Genomic DNA, 23021 nt, shown 5'->3' with positions numbered 1-23021 from the left:
ATGGGTGTATGCTGTACATCCTGGTCCTTCTTTACTGTCATGGCTGTTCAGGCGCTATTATTGGCAAGACCCATAATGAATTAGGATGCAGCAATAAGAATTATGTCTAAAATGTGTTCCCTATCTCATCTTTTGAGTTCTTCTGAACTTTAAAGTAACCGTTTTCATCTCCCTGAACTCACAATAAAAATGGTATGCTCCATTTTTCATTCAAGTCATTATTTGCGTTAAATTTCCCTGGGATCTGGGGCTCCCTGGGTGGTTTGGAAAATGTTAAAAGGAGTTTGTACTTAATTCAGACTGCCATTTTACTTAGTCTGGTGGATTGAAAGGGTCAATTTAATATTCAGTTGATGTGAACACAAATTGGTGCAAAAAAGACTTCTTAAAGGGGAACAAAGAAAGAGGACAGAGGACAAAAAATAGTCATCAGTATTGTCTGTGCTTTCCCAGCAGCTGACTTACCCTGCCTTGTTCTGTCTCTATCCGTGGAGGCAGACATCTTGGTAGAAGCAGAGCATTACTTCCTCATGTCAGAGCCTCCAGAAAGGAGAACAGTAAACAGCACAGTAGTGACATAAACAAATCTCACCCCAAATTTCCTGACACTGCCAGTCAGAAGCAGCAGTGCCTCAGATCTCACACTGCAGATATAGAGTTAGGAGGCTGTATGCACACGAGTGCCTAGGCACCTTCACATACCAGGAAATACACTGCTTCTTTCAGGAGGAACATCATATAAAGGATACATTTTTAGGGTATTGCTTAGGTATAATGAACGTTTCTATTATTTTTAATATAACATAACAAATCTTCACCTTTTTCAGTTTTACTTTAAAATAATCAGTCTTATATTGCACTCACCTGCTGTACTCTAGCTGCTCTAATGAAAAAATGTGCTTATTAAAATATTCCTGCAACTTCTCATTGGCATAGTTTATGCTGAATTGCTCAAAGCGATTGACCTACAACAGAAAGGGAACATGTAAATCAAATAAATGAAAAAGTAGTAACAAGATTTCACTTGTATAAACATGTGTTAACTATAAATGCATGTACATACATTATATTTATCTAACTAGGCAGACTAAGCCAGGCCTTATAGTAGAACTAAAGGCAAACTTTTTTTTTTTTCATTTAGGATAGAGTAAAGCTAGGTTCACACTTCTGCAGGTGCAAAAGTGGCAGTGTATAAATTGCACGCTTTCCTGCACCCACAGCAAAAACACACTGCTGTTAGCAGAAGTGTTTTCCTGTGCTGGCAACCGCATAGTGCTATGCAGTTTCCCTGCGGCAGCATCTTTGGAAACATTAACTTTTCACTGCATTTTCCATAGGCATAGCAGCCAATTAAAAAGAATGGGCTGCTATGCCTGTGCAAACGTGGATGTTGGGAAACCTGCATAGTGTGAACCTAGTCCTTGGTAGGGTTATAGCCCCTGTCATGTTTTATTTTTGCCATCTGTGCCCATTATGGAGATTTCCTTTTACATTCTGTCTTATAGTCAAAACTAGAAGTAGGAGGAACTCCCTTAGAAGGGAGGAAATCCCAGGGTCACTAATGTTCTCAGTGGAAGATTTCCCATCTATTTCTGTTCTGGGGACAACTCTTTGTTTTTTTTTCATTGTTTTCACTTTCACTTTCAGTGCCAGTAAACATGACAAATAGAGACGGTGAATCTCCCTAATGGGGGCACAAACAGCAATAAAAGCTGACAGGTGTTCTAATCCCTCTCCCCTCTATCCAAAACAAAAAATTACATTTTGCCTTTAGTCATAAGTTAAGCTTACCTTTTTACTATAAGGTAAAGGCAAGGTATAATATTACTAAGGATGGTTGTGGAGAGTATAAAATTATTAATGATGATTGGAATGCAGAAGAAAAATAAAGGCAATGTTAGCAAGCAATAGTTAACTGTATTAGTGCTTTGAAAGTTATTATATTATGTATCACCCTGTAACATCAAATGTGGCATTATTTATTTCTGGTGTATAGAATCATATCCTGAAAAGATTGTGCATTTATCACTACAATCCTCTAACATATGTTTAATAGCCCCCCTTTTGACCATTAACATACAAAATGTACCCACTAACGTAGAATCTGTTTAAGATGTATTATTGTATAAAATACCCATTATTGTTATTTGCAAAACCTTTTAAATGTTATTTTTATTTTTATGTATCTGTTAAAAGCACCTCCAATACAAGTGCCATTAATTAAGAACCTTCATTGATTAAGAACTTCTGAACTATATGATACTGAATGCCCATATGGCATCATGCAGGAACACTGCAAATAAGGAAAAGTGAAAATGTTGCCCTTGGCAGCCAATCAGGTGCTTGAAGATGCTTTTATAACTTTTTTTTATGACAGGTGAAATGTGACCAGTTGCCACCTTGTTTTTCACTCAGTCACTGGGCTGAAAGAATAAAACAAATTGGTTTCTACTTTCACCCCATTTGTATGTGAATTCCCCCACTGGTACATTGTATTCTGACAGCGGCTTCTGGTCTCTTTTGACAGAAGTTAATGAAACGATTGATTTCTGTTGAGCAGGGGCAGCCATACACTGTAAAAAACTTGGCTGTTCCCTGCTGAACCGGCCAAAGTTTGATCCATTTATGGCCAGCTTAGGTAGAAGATGTAGAAGAAGCAGCATTGAATCCTGAAGACTAAAGAACTGGTGTCCAGAGACAGAGATAAAGCGTTTAATTTACCAAAGGCAAACAGACTCTGCAAGTGCAGTTGCTACAGAGCTTAGTAAGTGAGGTAAGGCTTCATTTTGCAAAGAATACCCAATTACGTACAAGGTAAAGAAAAAAAAATTGCATTTTTGCTAGCACATGATTGGATGCTGGTAGTCAGCAGAGCTTCTGCTCATTTACTAAGCTCTGGAGCAACTTCACTTGCAGAGTGCATCTGCACTTTGCAAAATGCACAGTCTTTTTGCCTTTAGTAAATCAATATCAAAATGTTTTCACTCTTGTAAATGCATTGTTAATATTTAAAGCTAACACTGGACGAAGCAGATATTGTCTAAATACAAAAGCCATGTGTTTTCTTACTTGAATGCTAATGTCCGTTGTGTATTTCATCCAGGCCTGTACAGAAATCCAGCATGAAACAACCCCTGCACTATGCCTCTGTGCAGGAGTTTAATTAGATAAAACAATCACTGCTGCTCACTCTCTTTCTGTAGGGTGACTGATCTTGTATTAGCCCCCCTGTAATTTTCTTCAGACTGCCTGTATTGGGGGGAGCTGCTGGGTCACTCACACAGCTCCCTGCACAGGCTATATGCAGCACAGTGATAATGTCACACTTTTACATGGTAACAGTGGGGTTTGCAAAAGCAATTGGTGCCCACAAAGTGGTTTGTATTTGTCATGGCTACTGAGGAACACATTTTTATGATTTATTTTCTGCGCACAGTTGGGCTGTAAAGATGTCAAATACCGTATATAATTCACAGGCATGCATTACCTCAAAATTTTCAAATCCAAAGATATCCAGAACGCCAATTGATTTAAAATCATCTTTTCCTTTTATCCGGCTGTTAATCTTCTTTATTACCCAGGCGAAACACTGTGAGTAGAGCGCCATGGCCACGGAATCTCTGCTATCTAAAGCCTGGGATGGAAAATCAAAGAACATGTAAATTTTATTATTTTCCCACTTAGTTGGGTTTAGAAGTAAAATACAGACATACCCCACTTTTAAGTACACAATGGGTTTTATTTACTAAAGCTGGAAAGTGCAAACTAAGGCTCACTTTTGCATAGAAACCAATGAGCTTCTAACCCCAGCTTGTTCAATTAAGCTTTGGTAATAAAACCTGGAAGCTCATTGGTTTATATGCTGAAGTGAGCCTGATTTTGCACTTTCCAGCTTTAATAAATAAACCCCATTGTGTACTTAAAAGTGGGGTATGCCTGTACCAAAATAATTTTAGTGGGAGTAAATAACATTTTAGAGTCAGACTGCAAATTAAGTGTTGATTTTCAGGGTTAAGGTGGATGTTACGTTGTTCATGCATGAAACAAATAAAGGAAAACTGCATTCCATACCCACAACTATTTCTATGGAGACAGTTAATCTGGGCAACAGCAAACGTAATCAATTCTAGACAGAAAAAGTCTGCATAATGTCAGCCTATGAAAACCACTATTTAGATACCCTTTCTGGAAAGGGTTAAGTTTAAGTGTTAGGGAGCAGGTTAAGATTCAGGGTTTATTTTAGGAGTTCAGTTAAGTGCTAAGATATGGGGTGTGGGTGGTTTAAGTACTACAATAGTCTTAACAGTTAGGGATAGGTTAGAACAAATTAAGGTGACAGCATAGCTCAAATAAACCATAATAAAGATCTGCATTATATAAGCTGAGCTCTTTTTTATCTGGTTTGGGCCAACTCAGCTATGGTATGCTGAGGAGGAAGAGGAGTGGACACAGGCACAGAACAATTCTTAAAATATTTCTATGTGGGTTCTTACAGGTAGAATTATGGGGACACCATAAAAGATGTGTTTATTTCACATTAAGGGTTGCAAGATTCTAAGGGTTATGAGGATACTTTTCATACAAAACACTTGAATTAGCGATTTAGCAAAATAGTATGGGCTCCCATTTTCATATTCATGCTGCAATTTTTTTCTCCATTAAATTTGATTACTTTTTTTTCTGACACTATGGTAGAGGGTGCTGTGCACTTGCCTGCTCTACACTGAGTGGTGTGGAGATCTCTTCTCCCCTGAGGATCATGGATCTATGGGTCAGTGCTTCTGTTAGCTGCTCTGGGTCCAGCCCCAGCAACTCAGCAGTTCTCCCCAGTGCTGAAAACATAAAAAAAGCTGATTGTAATCATATATGGTTCACAGATACACAAGCCAAAAGCAAATAAGTTTCGAATTAAATTTCTCCCTACTACATCCATGCTAAAAAGATCAGTTTGTTTACTCATTTAGGTGGGGGGAGGTGTGCATTGGTACCTGGCATCAATTCAGCAAAGAACTATCGTGTTTCCCCGAAAATAAGACCTACCCCGAAAATAAGACCTATTTCGATTTTCTAGGATGGCTGCAATATAAGCCCTACCCCAAAAATAGGCCCTAGTTAAAGTGCTTGTAAAATCATGTAATCCACGCTGTAAAAGGATTATGTAATGTCTAGTGTGTGTCTTCATGTAAAATTATTGTAGAAAATATCTTATTTACAGTGCAGCTGGGCACTCATGTGACCCGCCGGAGCTCTCCATTTCTCCTCCCGGCTGACGTCAGCGGCCCCTCCCTCTGCAGTGCTCGGAGCAGGGCTGAAGTTAGCAGGGATCTCCCTCAGCAGTGCTCGGAGTGGGGAAGAAGAGCTCCGGCAGATCATGTGAGCACCCAGCGACTCTGTAAATGAGGTATTTTCTACAATGTTACATAAAGACACACACTAGACATTATATAATCTATTTACAGAGCGGATTAAATGTTTTTTTTAAAGGTCTTTATTAACTAGGGTTTATTTTGGGGATTATATAGATGCTGACTCTTGAGCTAAATGCCTAATGCATTTTTTGTAGCCAAAATTATTATAAGACCCGGTTTTATTTTTGGGGAAACACGATATTGGCCATAAATGTTAAACATATTTATTATATAATCACATTCATTTTACATGCTAAACATTTTTATTCAGTTTACTATGATAATATCATAAGCCACTATTTATAAAAAAACATTTAATCTCAACTTAAAGCAGAGGTCCGCCCACCCCTGCAAAAATTAAAAGCCAGCAGCTACACATACTGTAGCTTCTGACTTTTAATAATAGGACACTTAACTGTCCTGGAGTCCAGCGATGTCAGCACCACAGCTGATGTATCCATCAGCTGTCGGGTGCTGTCGCCGCCATTGCGGGTAAGGGAACCCAGCAGTGAAGCATTACGGTTTCATGCCAGATCCCTACTGCGCATGCGCGAGGCACCGCTGTGGTCTCCTACTGGCCCGGTGACGGGGAAAGGAGGAGGGAGCCGAGCTGCTGACGTAATTCTCAGTGGCCGGGGCTCCCGGAAGTGGGGACAGGGTATCTGTCAAAGACAGGTATCCACTCCCCCCTCCCCTGCGAAAGGTGCCAAATGTGGCACCGGAGGGGGGGAGGAGACTTTTGGGTGGAACTTCCGCTTTAAAGCCAAAGCAGGGCAAAGTGCCAGAAAAAAGTTGTACTAGCTTTACCAGTGCTCCCTTGCAAAGTCCAGTCTTTACTGCGGGAGGCACTGAAATCTAAGGTATTGAATGCTAAGCTGAACCGTAATCATCCCCCTGACTGTGTAACAATGCTGGTAAAGGGAGTATAGCTGGTGTGAGATCACGTTTTTGCATTTAGCTTTGGATTAAGTAGGGAAGAGTTTGTCCATGCTAGGAAGATTTACTCTAAAGCCTCGTACACACGACCGGATTTAAGTCCGGGAATTGTGTGATGACAGACTGCTTAAAATCCGACCGTTAGTACGCTCCATCAGACAATTGCTGGCCAACTTTACGCAAACAAATGTTGGATGGCAGGCTAGTACATTTTCGGAGGACAATGGTCTGTTGTCAGATTTTCGTATTGTGTGTACACAAGTCCGTCACACAAAAGTCCAAAGTACAAACACGCATGCTATGAATCAATGCTCACCAAACACGACATTAGCAGAAGGTGCTCAAGAGCTGAAATTTCATGTTGTACGTCACTACGTTTGTATTTGTTGGGCGACAATTGTGTACTGTTTGTATGCAAGACAGGTTCACGGCACACACCCTTCGGACAAAAGTCTGATGCTTTTTCTGCGGAAAAATCAATTGTGTGTATGAGGCTTTAGTCTGTCCCGGTGAGCATTTCCACTTGGACAGAAGGTGAGGGAAAATCCAACATTGTGAGCAGGTCAGAAATCTTCCAATAGGGACACTTTTTTTCTAGTGGGAACTGCCCAAGAAGAGATTTCCTCAATCTCCAAAATGAAAAAAAGTTTCAGCTTTACATGTAATTTACTGTAATAAATAACTCAGCTAATGTTCTTCTGAAAGTTTACTGGATTATAGCTAGAAACCAATTTGGTCATGCAAGATTTGCATCTGATTCTACATTGACAATAATGCAAAATGGTAACCTTTAGTATATATTATAACCAATCTCTATCAGGTGCAGTTCTTATAATTATTTTCTATACGTACAGAATCTGGTATCTGAATGAATATTCTGAACCCACATTCCTAGGCCTAAGTCTGTTTTACTTTTTGCAGCTTTTCATTCCTGGTGTTGTTACTTTGTGCTTTTCTAATACAGTGATGAATTAGAACACTAGAGGTTTGGAATAAAGCACAGGATATACTCATTATAGCTGAAACAGTACACAGGTCATTTAATTTAAAATGGTATGATGTGTGTTTACCCGTCTTTTTGCAGATCTGAGCACCACCAGCAGTTATGAATTCTATGTTTCCCAGGTGCAAAATTCCAGCAAGCAACCTAAGAACTTCCCGGACATTCTCAGAGGTAAACTTCATAACTTTCATGGCGGTCTGCAAGCAAATGGAATGCAAGGAATAGTATAAAGACAGTTCCAAAAACTTTGACTTGCTTTTTTCGTTATCCAACTTTTAAACATTTATGAAGCCTTGGTTAGAAAATATTTAGTTGCACGATTTAATATATATTTAAAATGCATAAGATAAAATTCACTGATGAACTCTCTCTGTAATGCCACAATTGTGAACCACAGTCTTTTAGACCCCTAATTTTAGACACATTACAAAAATGAATATTATATGTTCTTCTTAAAGAAGCAAAATTAGTTGCTTTGCTTAACATGAATGTGTCCATAAATCATATGTGTAATATTTCATTAATATGTATTTCTAGCCATACAGCAGGCATCCAAAGGTTTTCTCTGTGCTAAATGTAAATCTTCAACCCCCCTTCACACACACAGACACACACACTGCCTCTAACAATTTCAAGGGGTGTACCACAGCCAGGGACTTATACAGTTAAAATAAATAGTAATACTTTTGATTTACTAAGGGTCACTTTGAGGTTCATACCTTTCATATCTATTTTAAAAGAAAAAAACTTACAAAGCAGTAAAAGTGGATTGTAAGCATATCAGCATTGGTTGATGGATTGTTCACACTTTTATGATACATAAGTTCTTTCTTTATTATGGGCAGGATTTAAACTGGAAATACATTATACAATTTTCTTATTCAATTACCTTCACCTTCAACTATGCAGTGCAAGGGACTGCCTGATTGCATACAAATTGAAAGTGTTAGTTTTGGTTTGAACTCATGTTAAGGAAAATTGTACAATATGTGGCCAGCTTTAAAAAAATCTGATGGTCTGGTTAATATAGCCTGTTTACACAGAACAGTGACACATGCCAGTGCCTGATCTCTTCCTTTGTGTTTTCTTTTAAACAACCCATAGTGTTCCTTTTTCTTGTCTTGTCAAATTTGTTTATTGAAATTTAAAAAAATATAAAGACAAAGACAAGTTCAAAAGCAGTACATGAAAGTAACATGTCAGTGTATAAGAGATAATAGCTCCACTGTATAACTAAAGATGGCATATTTTGCACAACTTGTAGTAGCATTAGTAATGCCAAAGATGATTCTGTTCAATTATTCAAGTGAGGCTAGAATCAAGTATGAATAATAAAAAAACACAGCCTCAGCTACTTGCAAATACGACATTATGATCAATCTCTAGTAATGAATCTAAAATTCTCCCCTCTAACTGAATATGAAAAATTATGCTTGGAGGGCTCATCCTCTAAGGGTATGATTTTGCGCACCTATCAGCTTTTGACCATGGGCCTATTGTCGGTTGGACCACGACATGTCTACATGGATAAATGGGAGTGAGCCCTGGGTGTAGACATACCTTTGAACACATGGCAGCTCATATGGTCTCAGGCCTCTAAGAGCTCCATATGTACGCTCTATAAAGAGAATCAATACAAAATTTTATTTCATTGGTATCAGACCCCGGACTTGCTCCGCTCCATATACCCCTCAGCTGACCCCCGATGCTGGCGATGCTGTAAAGATAGTGGGATGCTATTTCATATCTATTGGACCTGCCCTCTAATCATTCCCTATTGGCATATGGTACATTCCTTGCCCCAATCCATCTTTGATACTGATTTGCCCTTGGATCCGAAGGCCTTTCTTTTAGGTCTCCCACCGATCTCTCTCTCTAAAGTGTCAAAAAAACTCATGTCACATATCTTAACAGCAGCGCAATGTTTGGTGGCCCTAAAGTGGAAGCAGAGAGAACCCCCCTCGATATCCGAACTGCACTCCAGAATCAGAGATGTCAAGAGAATGGAGTACCTGACAGCCTCTCTAAATGACGCTCTTGAAAAGTATAACCGAATATGGAAACCCTGGGTCCTCTTGGAGAACCCCATATCCTAATAATATGTCACCCTTGACCACTTCTGGTGGGTCCTTGTTGGGGAGGTTCGGGCTCTAGAGGCGGTTCTTTGGTTGCCCTTTTTTCCTCTTTACCTTATACTACTATTCTACTCTTCTCTATTTTTCTATTTTACCCTACCCCTCTCCTATTCCATTTTGTTTTTTTTTCATATACAGAGTTCACGATGCTGTGTTGTCTGAATAACATTATGATTTTGTATGCATCCTACGGTAATAAGTCAAGATAGTTATGCATTGATCTGTACCTTTATCCATCTGTCTGCTGATGGTATAACAGACGTACCTGTTCTACTACATATTGTACTCTCCTGTATTTTATGTTGTCATTTTTTATTTTTTATTTTTCTTATTTCTTAAAAATCAATAAAAATTGTCAGTTATTAAAAAAAAAAAAAAAAAAACACAGCCAAGCCTCAGGCTTATGGTAGTTTACAATTATCAAGAATATTCATATAAGAAAAAAAAAGTGATAAGGAATTATCACTATTATAAAACATATAGGAACTTATACCAATAATGTTGTAGAATCATAAAGAGTAAAATAAAGGTATTGCTAATTGAACCTGAAGAAAAGAGATAAAGGAAAGAAGAAAAGGGTAAATGGAAGATATAAGAGAGAGGAAGATAAAAAGAGAAGAAAGTGTTCAATTTTCATGTATTAAATGCTTACATGTAAAATAAATATTTTAATAAACAGATAAAAAAAATCCATTAAAATGCATGTAAATTAAAATGAAATCAGACTATAATAGTTTTTCTTTAATGGCAACTTTTGTAATAAACTTATAAAGGGAAAAGAGGAAATATACATTCTATGTACAGTTCTACAACCATCAAATAAAGCGCAATCTCTTTTGAAACCCCCACAATCTGAAACACTACTTTAAATAAAGTTGAAGCACACCATGTGCAATGTGTAATTATTTATTATCATACTTTTGCTGGATTTCATTATTTGTCCTTAATGGATATAAGAAGCGTGGATGTCTCCAAACATTTTTTTATACTATATATATATTTTCTCCCAGATAAATGTCTCACATATTTAACATTCCAAGACACTAAGCAAGGCATTTACAGAACACACTGTCCTGCTAAACAAGTATACACTGAAACAAGTTAGGAAACAGTCTTGTGAAATTTAGTAAACTACAACTCAAGCATTTTTAGACATTTTTTGACTAAACAAAAATATATCCAAAAAGCTGATTCAGCGGAAAGTGTAGTTAAAAGTATGGGCTGGATATGCTTTCGGACAGTTGTTTGTTTGATACAGATACGGTATTCATTTTCTGCACATTTATGTATTTACTTTCTTGTGCTTTCATAACGCAGTGGCCTTGGAAATTTATTTCTGTACTCTTTTTTTTCAAAACTGACAAAAATATATTCAATAATAAAAGTGCTGAAAGAGCTAAAAAGGCTGGATTTTACTAACCTTCTAAACTTGTTAAATAATGAATCCCTAAGTCATTTATTATGTTTTGTTATTTAATTTATATAATTTCACGTATCCCCTGGTCCTTCTGTAGCTGCTCCTAGAATGGACAAGCAAGTTCACAAATTGTGCATACATTTGCCCAGTCTTGGTATGATAGTTTGGGATATTTTCATTATGCCTATTTTATATAATTTTTGGTTCCTCTTGAATTGTAAACTACAACCATTCAAGTCTGCCCTCTCTGAATTGTTCTCTCTGCTAATGATTTCAGATGTAGGGGTTGAATATAAAGTACACATCTTGTTTATGACAACTCATCTATGAAAGTACCAAATCTTGAGAGTCAGACTTTCATCATAAGGCGTTTTATACATTCTGACATGAATGACACTCTATTTAAACTACTCTACTACAGCAAGAAGCCTAAATTCTAAAAGTCTGTCTGGTTCAGACAACACTTCATACATCTGCCAGTCAGGAAGACCTGTCTATTTCCCAACAAAGCCAAGTTTATTCTTTCTGATGTATTGTGACAGACTTTGGCAAACGTCCCACCATAGCATACCCGGGGTAAATTAACAAATTAGCCTTCCAGCTGACAAAAGTAGAAACAATGGGTTATATACTTCATGTGCTCACAGTAACAGAAACTGTCTTACTTTAACTTCTTGAAATGTTTCCTCATCACTGATGGTCTCATCTGTGATACATCCAGATTGGTTCAAGTAGTGGTATTTTTCTGTTTGCAATAAATAAAATGCCTCTGTGGAATAGACATAAAAAAATTTCCAATTTAAGGTGAAAAGTAAAATTGGTTGTACAAATGACTGTGATGTTAATGTTAGACTTCAGAACAAATACACATGAACATGCCTCACACATGAACAATGATTTATTAAAGTGGAAGTTAACTTCCACGACTGACTTTTACGTATAAGTAAGCCTATAATAAGGCTTACCTATAGGTAGTGTAAATATCTCCCAAACGTGCACCATTTAGGAGCTATTTACTGTACATGCAGTCGATAACGTCACCGGCGCATGTGCTCTAAAGGAATGGCCACCCATTCTGTACCTTAGGAGCCCTGTGCCATAAACAGTGGCCCCCGCATGCATGCGTGGGAGTGCCGTTATCGCGTCTCAGGCCAGTCACAGAGCTGGAGTCCGTGAACCCGGAAGCAAGAGGGGTGAAGATGGAAGCGGCCTCCAGCTCTGACATCTTGGCACGGAAGGGCTTTGTTAAGGTAATTTTAACATAATGTGCTAGTATGCGATGCAGTCATGTATAACTGGTCAGCCAGGGCAATCTGGTTTCATCCGTAGCAACTCTAAACTAAAAATAATGTGCCTTACTTTTTACATGGTTGCTCCTCATTCAATAATCTTGATATTACTTAAAGGTGTTGTAAAGGCAGAAGGTTTTTTTACCTTAACAAATTCTATGCATTAAGATAAAAAACCTTCTGTGTGTAGCAGCTGCCCCAGCACCCACTAATAGTTATCTGAGCCCCATCTCTGTCCAGCGATGTCCACGAGTCCCTTGACCATGCCTGACTCTCCCTCCTGATTGGCTGAGAAACAGCAGCGGGGCCATTGGCCTGATTGGCTGAGACACAGCAGTGGGGCCATTGGCTCCCGCGTATGTTAACCTCCCTTGGGGTAATCCCGAGTGTGGCTTGGGGTTAAATTTTAGTACCAATAGCGGTAACCCTGAGCCTCGGGATTGCATTGCAGGATCCTGGTGCAGGTTACTTACCTTGTCCCCAGGATCCTGCAATGTACCCCACTGTGTCTGCGGGCTGTGTCCTCCACCCGATGCTCTGTGTTCCAGGCTCAGGTTCCCTGCGAGCGTTGCGACGCATGGGGGCAGAGCCCGGTGGCAAATTCAAAAAGTGCAAAATTCATAACACATACAGTACACTGTAATCTTACAGATTACATTACTGTATCAAATCATTTCACCTCCCTTTTGTCCCTAGTGCTTTGTCCAGTGCCCTGCATGCAGTTTTATATTATATATACTGTTCTTTCTGCCTGGAAACTTGAGATTGTCCATAACAACCACAAAGTGTCCCTTTACATCAAAAGTGGTTTTAGACAGCTAGAAAACAGAGATAGTAAATTAGAACACTTGCAGAATTGAGCGATAGTGAATCGTGGGGAAATTCATTTTATTATTATTATATTAATATTTTTAATAATTATTTATAGTTATTTATTATATTATAATTTTTGATTTAGTTTTTCAAACGTTATCATACCTGGGATGTCTACTAGACTCTTGTTTGGACAGATTTAAGTGTGTTATCACTAAGAATTACAGGCCTACAATATAAAAGGCCAAATTTCTATGCAAAACAATTGTACCGCTTTGAGACACAAAAATCTGACATAATCATACTGCCAGGGTGGTTAATCAAAGTCGCGAGAGAGAGGGGGCGGGGCCAAATGGCAGCTCTGTCTGAATGGACACACAGAGCTGCAGCTCGGCTCAGGTGCCTCATACCAAGCTGCTTGCTGTGAGGGCACTCGACAGGAGGGAGGGGCCATGAGCAGTGAAGAGGGACCTGATAAGAGGAGGATCTGGGCTGCCCTGTGCAAATAAACTGCACATAGGAGGTAAGTATAACATGTTTATTTAAAAAAAAAAAAAAAGATGCACCAGTAAGTGATGATGGGTGGGAGTTTCACTTGAAAAGTAAATCCAGTCAAAATCTAACTCAGCTAAATCCTAAGCCTATGAGTGACGTCATTGTCCAGGCTCTGCAGCTGTTGTTGCTCCTCTCTCCTCTACATTGAATCCACTCCTGGAGGGACCATGTGACCAGAGCAACTTCAGAATAGGTAAGTATAAACATATTTCCTTTAGCAGGGAAGATAGAATAGGCTTAAATATGGGGGTGGAAGTAGATTTAAAGTCTTACTAAACCCACAATAGTAAAATCAGTCTGTGTATGCAGTAAAGCATGCTTGTTATACTCACTGTGGAATCTAAAGGGTTAATCATCCGTTTGATCCTGTCTACTCTGATCATGCCCTTCTTCCAGTCCCCAAACCATCTCCTGATAGAATAGAGCCTTAGTGGCAAGCTGCACATGCTCAGTTTGGTGTGTAGTGCTAGAGAGGATTTTTTTTTTTTCTTGGGAGAATGCATGTGATCAGCACCGGGCCAATCAGCACTATCTAGACAGAGGGTCAGGGGTCCTAAAGCCTCATAGGACAATCAGGGGACAATGAAAACTCATCCTACATGCTTTAACCAGAATCTGATAAAAGTCACAAGACTGCTCTAACTGCTGGTGAGAAAAGGTATTTAGCAGTTTATAGTTACTAAAACTATTGCATTTCCATGTTCTGTGTACTGTGGGAGACCAGATATAGTGAATGCAGGGTCCTGGGTTTAATAACAACTTTAAGCCTAGTTAGGTTTTGACTGGAATTACACTTTAGGGAAACAGTTTGATATGTATCACTGGCAAGATATCAAGCCACCGCAGGGAGTTCAATTTCCCAAACATAGCGATAGGCAAAAAAGCCAATGATAAGAAAAATAGTCCCTTGAGAGAACCACTTTAACGCTGACATATGAAGAACATTTCATGTTTCTCACTACTGTACCCAGCATAGAAGCAATTTTGAGCTTTTCTTTTCCTGTTTATCTGCATTTATTTAAATGTATTGCTTCCTACAGAGAAGAGAATTTAAGTTTATTATTACTTTAAAGAAGAAGGAACAAAAAATCCTGTAACAAAACTATATGCATTTCTTGAAGACCATACTTTTTTAAAGTTGATAATATATAACAATTGTGAGCAGCTTGTTATAAATGAATTACTGCAGTTGTCTATACTTCATGAAGTAAAAAGAAAGTGTTTATGAAATTTGGACTGTAATAATTATGTAATTGTTTACAGAATTAAAGAAAAGGAATTCTGAATCATGAATACACTAAACAACTGCCATATTAGCATAACAGCTGGCTAGATGCTGGCATACAGGAAAATTGTGTATAAAAAATAGTGTGATATACTGAATTCGTTGCGGAGTAAAATTTTACATCTATAATAGGTAGAATCAAAGGAAACCCTTTCTTTTTTACATCTTCCTAAAGGACGACTGTACTAATGTGGTGGCTCACATTTCTGACCTCCATTTCTGAAAGATCCAATTGCTTGGACTTAAACAAGTATGCATGGTAAAAGCTATGACCTGGCTCTGGCATTCCTGATTTGGCTTGCATGCTTGTCATTTCCTGCCCCTTTAAGGGTGAACCTTTCTCAGAATCTTCTCGGAAAGTGAGGTGAGCTCATATACCCTTCCTGGCAGGAACATATATAAATCTTGGTTTGAGCTTAACCAGTGGTCAGAGGGCCAGTGGTAAGAGAAGCCTGGTTAGAGAGAAGGACTAATTTAATCAAATTCGTGTTATCCCAAGATAGGCATCCCTATACCAGCTTATGAAAGGTACACTGCCATGTCAAGAGGACATGTTATATTTATGAACTGAAGAGTATTTGTTTATTATTGACTGTTATTACTAATTACCTCAAGGACATTAAAATGGAGCTGTACCAAACCTCTGGCTGAACTGGAGTGATTGAAGTGGATGCCTGCAATCACTAAAGGTGACAGTACATCATTAGGCGATAATGCTGGACAGGTGCATCTCATCGAGGAACACACTGTGGGATACAAGAACCTTGAGAAGATAACTCTTGTGCAAACCTGGTTGAGTTGGAGCAGGTGGTAGATAGGAGATGATGTCTCCCCCAAATGACAAAGACCCCCATATCACATGGCCCTCATGTGCATGGCAGACTCTCTGAGTCCTATCTTGTAACCACAAGGAAGACACAAGACCTTGCAAAAGAAGTGTCCAGGTCCACTTGGTGATCTGGCCAGTAATACATTTTCTGCCTTAGGATCTCCACTCTGAATGGAAGAGCAATAGAGACACCTTTGGACAGCAGCATTGTCAGTCTGGGGAGAGGCTAGTGTTAGATGCACTAGCAGACCTGATCACCAGGTGGAAATAAAGGGGAAAAAAAAATGTAAAAAAAATGCAGCCATCACATCTAAAAACTGGCAAGCTGCAATATAATATTTCGTTTTTGCGCTTATTACCACTTTACAGTAAAGCTGCAATGCACTGGACATGTAATAAACTTACCTCTCTCCTCTTTCCCTGCCCCCTCCAGCAGTGCATAGAATATGTGGTAATTCCTCTCCTTGGGATTCTGTCGTACTACACGATTCTAAAAAAAAAACGAAAAAAACAATCAAAAAACAAAATCTGCGTTTAATCTCTGGTATGTTAGAATCTGGGGGGGAGGTGACATATGAAGAATGAAAATAGTTCACTAACCTTTTCTAATAAATCTTTATTAGAAAGATGCTGGAGTTAAAGATGAATAACATATGATCCAAAATGAAAAGCCATGCTTTAACAAGGTGCACATACATTTCGAGTGATTTATACAGGCATTGCTATATCATGAAAAAAAAAAATCTTTAAAATCAATCAAACCCTGAAATACTGGCAGCTGCAAGAACACCCAAATCGCGTATTAAACACGTGCAGCCTATCTGCTTTTATTTATCAAGTAGCCCATATAGATTTATACTATTGCCAATATTCACATATGAAAACATCCACCACCTTCCAGTGTGAGTTCACTCTTCTAAAATCACTATCTCCGTGTGAAGTCAAAACTCACCAAAACAAAGGGCTGCCATTACAACAGCAAGAGCCCCGTGACACACGTCAGATCTCCCCAGGTCACATGCAATAATCCCCAGTGCCCTGCATTCAATGGCCCCTCCCTCCCAAATGGTGGAGTTTCTGTTGCTGACGTCAAGCCGTTGTGCAATCCCAAGTCGGCAGCAGCTATCATTGTGAGTGCTTTTGTTTGATTAGTATTTGTAATGCTCTTTTATGATATTTTAATTAAAAACTACACTATTGAAGATTATCCTTGGATCCTGGCATGCTTTATTTGTCCTAGTTCAAGTCTATCTGGAGGTTTCATTGAATTAGGACACTAGGGACTGTTGCACGTGATACGGGGAGATCTGACGTGTCATAGGGGCTCTTGCTGTTAAAAATGGCAGCCCTTTGTTCTGGTGAGTTTTTACTTCACATGGAGATGGTGATTGGTCCCTTAAGCACTTTGGAAGAGTGAACTCACACTGAAAGGCGGTGGATGTTTTTATCTGTTTCTATCTTCTGATTCTTTTTAAAACAAAATAATGCAGGGGACTAATCAATTGCCACCATTCAGTCATGTCCTTTCATCTGAAAATTGGCACCTATCTCTATGTAGTGACTGTAGTCACTGTAGTTCTTTAACCAGTTGTGAATACTGGGTGTGCTACACACACACACAAAAACCATAATCAAAGTATGCCCTGTTCTTGCTGCTCCCCCTCTCATACTTGCTGGCAACTTCCGGCTTTTAGAAAGAAAGCCAGGAGCTGCTGTGTAAATACAATAGCTGTAGAAACCACTGCTCTCCAAAAAGGAACCTTGGTACAGTGTTTACAAACACTTTTCAGATGTGAGATAGATTCATAATACTTTTGTATCTACTCTTCTTTATTAACCTGCAAATCAAAAGGATGAGCTTCAACCTGCTAATGGCAATTGAACAATCTAGCAAGATTTTTTTTCATAAATTGTATCTCTACTTAACCCCTTATAAACCTTCAGTCTATCCTTTTTGGCTTCAGTTGATTCCTTCTCTCTTTATCTATTATTTTCCTGATGATTGCTTTTGTTTATTTCTATTTTCATAACCATTAATATTTAAACTTTTTTGTTTGTTTTTATTTTTTTTTAACAGATGTCTTAAAAATGCTGACGCGTTGGGTGAGTTTTCTCTTGCTATTTTTTATTGTAGCTTGGTTCTCAGAAATATCTACAACATAAAAAAAACTGTAAAGATGACTTGCAGTTAAAAAGGAGAAACTGCAGGCTGGGTTACTAAAGAAGTACAGAATATTAATTTAGAAAATAGCCAAACTGAATATGATGAGTCAATGAAGTGAATACTTTGAATGACCAATCACGGGCATTAAAAAAACATACTTTGACTTCCACATGACCAGGCAATTGAATTGAATAGTGTACGCCTGTGCGAGAGCCATGTTTCCCCACACAGGGATGCACAGGTGTTTTGCATCCCTGTGCAGGCAGTCCTATTTGTTTCAATGGGGAAGCAACAGCTGCACATACACAGGAAATTTACATCTGTGTGGGTGCAGGTACCATGCATTCTGTGTGGGTGCATGGCCATGCATTCTGTAATATTGAGAACAGTTGGTGTTTCCCTGCAGCTGCTGCACCCCAATTAAAATGAATGGTGCTGCCTGCACACTAGTGCTCAAAACATCTGTGCCCCCCCCCCCCATGCCGACATATACAGTCCTCCCATGGGTATACCCTATAGTACACATGTGAATGAGGCCTTATTCAGTAAGTGAAGGTTCAGCTTGCTATATGAACATTATCTACCCCTTTTTAGATCAGTCCTACACTGTACAGGCATTACATTTCAGGTGTGCAATGTTCTCTTCAACAATTGCTGCATTTAACAAAGGGACTATGGCCTTGAAGCAATACCTGTACTCCAGGTCTAAGAATAACTTATTTGGTTGCTGCCAATAGTTAGATCACTAATGCACCTATAACAGATATGAGACATAGTTACAGATTCCATCTTAATAATCAACGCTCTCTGTTGCTGTAATGAAAAAGGATACAATCTACAATTCTTCCTCCCTGAATATGACCTTTCTGGCATATATTCAGTTGAATGAATTTTCCAAAACGGCTTGAATTATTATTGTAAACAGTCTTTGCATTCCCAAAGGCCTCCATGATAGGACTGTGAAAGGAAACACAAAAATGTGGTAAATTGATGTCACATTAGTTGTAGAAAGTAACCAGATCTGTGAAAGGAAACACAAAAACGTGGTGAATTGATGTCACATTAGTTGTAGAAAGTAACCAGATCTGTGAAAGGAAACACAAAAACGTGGTGAATTGATGTCACATTAGTTGTAGAAAGTAACCAGATTCCTCTTGTAAATCTACTGTAAAATTATGTTTTTGTGTTGCAGTTTTTTTAGTTACCAAACATTTAGCCTTTTGCCCATTGCATTATCTATGTGATAACATTCTTTACTGACTATAATTTCTATTTCTACAGCTAGTTTCCTGCATTCCATCTTACTGCCTGTCTCCTACTTACTTCCCTAAGGTTAACAGTGCATCACAGTTAGGAAAAGCTGCAAAAACAACATTCACTGATCAGCTAGATTGTGAATTCAATCTCAGTGTTTCAAAAATAAAGATCTGACTCTTGCTAATGTTTCTTTAAAAAGTTCAGCAGCAGATAAACATCTAGGGGTGAAAAATGTATTGGTATAATATCTAAAAAATATAATGGATATTGGGTAAAATCATTAGCACGAAATGTAAACCACATTCCACTAGGATAGCACTTTAACACATGCATAATAAATTCTTTGATAATAACAGTGAATATTTCATGTTAAATTGTAGTAGAAGCTGGCAGTGTACAGTGTAACATGGAAGAAATGGGTCCAAAGAGTCCAAATCTGTCCATCAGTAACTGCTTCCAGCTTAGGCCTCATGTACACTGCTGCTGGTAAACGGACATTTATGAGCAGTTGAGCATTTTTTTCAGCTGCTCCTGAACTCTCCTCTGTTATCTTATCAGTACATGTACACAGGGTCATTTATAGTTGTTTCTAGGCAGTTGAGTTTAGAGGCATTTTTTGGAATGCAAAAATATGCGTTCAGAAGCTGAGTTTACAGGCAAAACGGACGTTTTTAACTATCTGTCAAGTTAAATCGTTCAGGAGAGGTTGTAAAAACGTCCTGTGTACATTAAGCCTTAAAGAAAAAAAACCTTTAAGTGTATATACAGCAAGTATATCGTTTTGGATAGAGTAGGGAAGGGTAAAAAACCCTACTGGGTTATTTTTTCCTTTCTGTGTACCACTGGGGGAAACTAACTTTGATTTACTGTCCAAGAGACAAAACAGGAAGTTATGGTAAATATCCCAAAGGGGGGGAACTACTCTCTTAGACACATATACAGTACTCGGAAGATTTCCTCTCACTTCTTGTTCTGGAGACAACTCTAAAATGTTGTATTTCCCTTCACTTTCTGTCTCAATGACCATGGTCACCCAAACAAATAAAGGGGTGAATCTCCCCAGTGGAGACACAGAAAGAACTAAAAAAATGAACACTTTTCCACTTCATCCAAAACTGAAAAAAAGTTTGACCAATAGATGCACTTTGACTATTTTTGATAAATAATGTGGACTAGTTGCCCACAGCTCTCGCTCAGATTTATTAATAGAAAATCAAGGATTGCCAAAAGGCACCTACATCCTATATAACATATAAGAAAGAAAAAGGAGCAAGTTGGACTTTTGAGGTGCCAACAAACAACTATTCAATAAAATCAATATATTTTATTATTCCAAATAGGTCTAAAATCATTATACACAAAAGACAAAAGCAAAAAAATAGTCCTCCCTTAAGACCCTCCCACAGCAATAACAATACCATAGTATATCAATAAGGCAAGTAATTGGCCATGCATTAAACAAGTAACAACTAAGGTGTCTTTTGTGGGTAGGCAATCTTGCTTAATCTTGATGCGTTTCATGGGAGTTCCCCACTTCTTCAAGAGGTAAGAGAAGCAAGCTGTGTGGGTCCAAACAAATCAAGAGGGAGGGTGCAACACGGTCAGAGGCAATTCATATCTCTCCCTGGGACCAGGTGTGGGGGTCTAAACAAGGTGGCAAAGCTCTAAACCTATAGTGTATTTGTCTAAGCGCATAATTGGTCTGGAAACCGGTGCAGTAAAAATGTAAATTCACATATCATTAAGCACAATAAGAGGAATGACTATTGGACAGCCAAATATCTACTTAACAGTAATAAAGCACTAGTCATCTAGATGTCAAGGTATAGATTTGATATCACATATGGCTGCCAGCACTAATGATATTCAAAGTATATTAATACCAGCCTCACAGTGTACAGCCTGCACCCCAATGCCTCACTTGAGTTTAATTTTATTATACACTAAGATTTGTTTTGTATTATTCATTTCTCCACTTTTGCTTCAGTTTTTGTAAACTATCTCCACTGTTGCTTTTTAGACTCTGCAGCAGAGCAGACTGCAATGTATCTGGAGCAGCTTGAGAGTTTGTTATGGCCTGCGTCGACAAGCCTTTGTTTGCATCAGACGGGTTTTCCCATACAAGTATACAGCAATGCAAAACCTTCTTGAAACAGGTCAAAGATGCACCTGTCAATGAATTCTGACTGATCACAGAAGCTTCTTAACCCCTTTATGACTGTCTAATACAAATGTGTGGCAGTAAAGGGTGGACTTAAATGCCCACATGCAGCAAATATGGATCACTGGGAGGGTGATGTTTATGTGCTGAGTGCATGCTCACTGCATGCTCCCAGTACAGACTAAGCTATGAGAAACAGCTCTTGGTCCCCGCTAATGATCGGTGGGGGGGGGGCCTGCCTCTTGATTTTGTGAGCACTGTGACAGGCAGTCATAGTGGTCACATAATAATGCAAATTTTTCCCAGCATTCAGAACTTTTTAAAAGAACGCTGAGGTGGGAAAGGGTTAAACTGATGCTGTCAAAAACAAGCCCAAAGTCCATCAACACAGGCCCATATTGTGCTAAAGAAAACCTTTAATGGATACAACCACTGCATGTATTAGTTATATAAAAGACTATCCTAGATTACACCATCTAATCTCTTGGCCTTTGGAGATTTAGAAAGGGGAGGCAACTCTCTGCTGGCAATGGCATGTCTTCACTGGACTAGCTTTTTAAGCTAAACTCTGAGCCAAACAGCTAAGCACATAGTTAAAACACATAGGGGTTGAATTACTAAAACTAGAAAGTTAAAAATCTGATGAGCCTTTTATAAAAAAAAAATCTGCTTCCAGGTTTTTTGTCAAAAACTGAACAAGCTGAAGTTAAAAGCTGATTGGCTACCACGGACTGCTGCACCAGATTTTGCACTCTGCAGTTTTAGTAAATCAACCCCTTAAATGTCAGCTATTTATATGACAACAGATTTTTATTTGTGTTCTAGTTTTATGGCCCAGGTACTCCTGCCAGACATCATATCCAGGTAAGTGACCTCACTCAGTTTTTTCAGCTGCAGATAAAGTGATTCTATACTGAGCAATTACTAATGTAGAGCCAAAATAAGGTGTCTGCAAATGCCTTACCTGGGATCATTAAGTGATCACATAATCCTTGTTCTCAGCTGCATAATAGGCTAAAGCTGGAACTGGCCAAATTTCACTCCGGGTGTACGCCTGCCTGTTCACCATTAGACCAGCTTCTGTAAACAGACCTGCTGGAAAACCAGCATTCTGATCTGTGTCCTCAAATTGTTATTAGAATACAATAGTGCAGTGTGTGTGTGTGTGTGGGGGGGGGGGGGGGGGATCCCTGCATTCACATTGCTTGTGTGGATGCAGGCATCTATCAGATTGTTTTTTGTTCAACCCGCTGGCTGAACTACGAATAACTGTCCATGTATACCTAGTTTTAGAGAAGGGTTGTGCAGGGGGGGCGTGACAGCACAAGTCTGATTATTGGAGGATAGTCAGGCTGTGCTCCTATCACAGCCAGAAAACTGATCATGCTGTTATGGATGTGCTCTCATGCCTAGCATGGGTTTTTAATATGGAAAGCAGGGGCAGTTATTTCACACAAAAAAAGAAATACAAAGAGAACAGGATACTTTTAACATAAGTATATGGTATAACAGACACATATCAGAAATATGAAATTTTGGGGTAACATATACTTTAAATAAATTATCTAATCTCAAGATATCGGTCCCTTTATCATCTATATATTTCAGTAATGGCGAACATTTTTGAGCCCGAGTGCCCAAACTGCAACACAAAACCAATTAATTTATTTCAAAGTGTCATTGGGTTAAAAGCGGTGGTGAGAAGGTGATATATTGCCTCCCAGCCAACTGCCTTCTGAAAATTGATCCACCATGGATTGCTTCTTAGG

The 23021-nt window shown here is 38.7% G+C and overlaps 1 protein-coding gene across 1 annotated transcript in view; it reads right to left on the bottom strand.

The window, feature by feature from the left end:
- MYO10 (myosin X) overlaps window positions 1-23021 on the bottom strand; it is a 280901-nt gene that overhangs the window by 137517 nt on the left and 120363 nt on the right. Inside the window, exons 5-12 of the mRNA XM_073630851.1 lie at window positions 18667-18791; window positions 16271-16284; window positions 16076-16160; window positions 11565-11668; window positions 7415-7544; window positions 4714-4832; window positions 3488-3634; window positions 865-965 (exon numbers count right to left, since the gene is read on the bottom strand). Coding sequence (XP_073486952.1) covers window positions 865-965; window positions 3488-3634; window positions 4714-4832; window positions 7415-7544; window positions 11565-11668; window positions 16076-16160; window positions 16271-16284; window positions 18667-18791 — 825 coding nt within the window. The remainder of the gene's footprint in view (window positions 1-864; window positions 966-3487; window positions 3635-4713; window positions 4833-7414; window positions 7545-11564; window positions 11669-16075; window positions 16161-16270; window positions 16285-18666; window positions 18792-23021) is intronic.

Source organism: Aquarana catesbeiana, linkage group LG05 (assembly GCF_042186555.1).
Source record: "Aquarana catesbeiana isolate 2022-GZ linkage group LG05, ASM4218655v1, whole genome shotgun sequence".
Classification (NCBI taxonomy): Eukaryota; Metazoa; Chordata; class Amphibia; order Anura; family Ranidae; genus Aquarana; species Aquarana catesbeiana.
The sequence above is the reverse complement of the archived record's forward strand: the minus strand, read 5'-3'. Positions and strand labels throughout refer to the sequence as shown.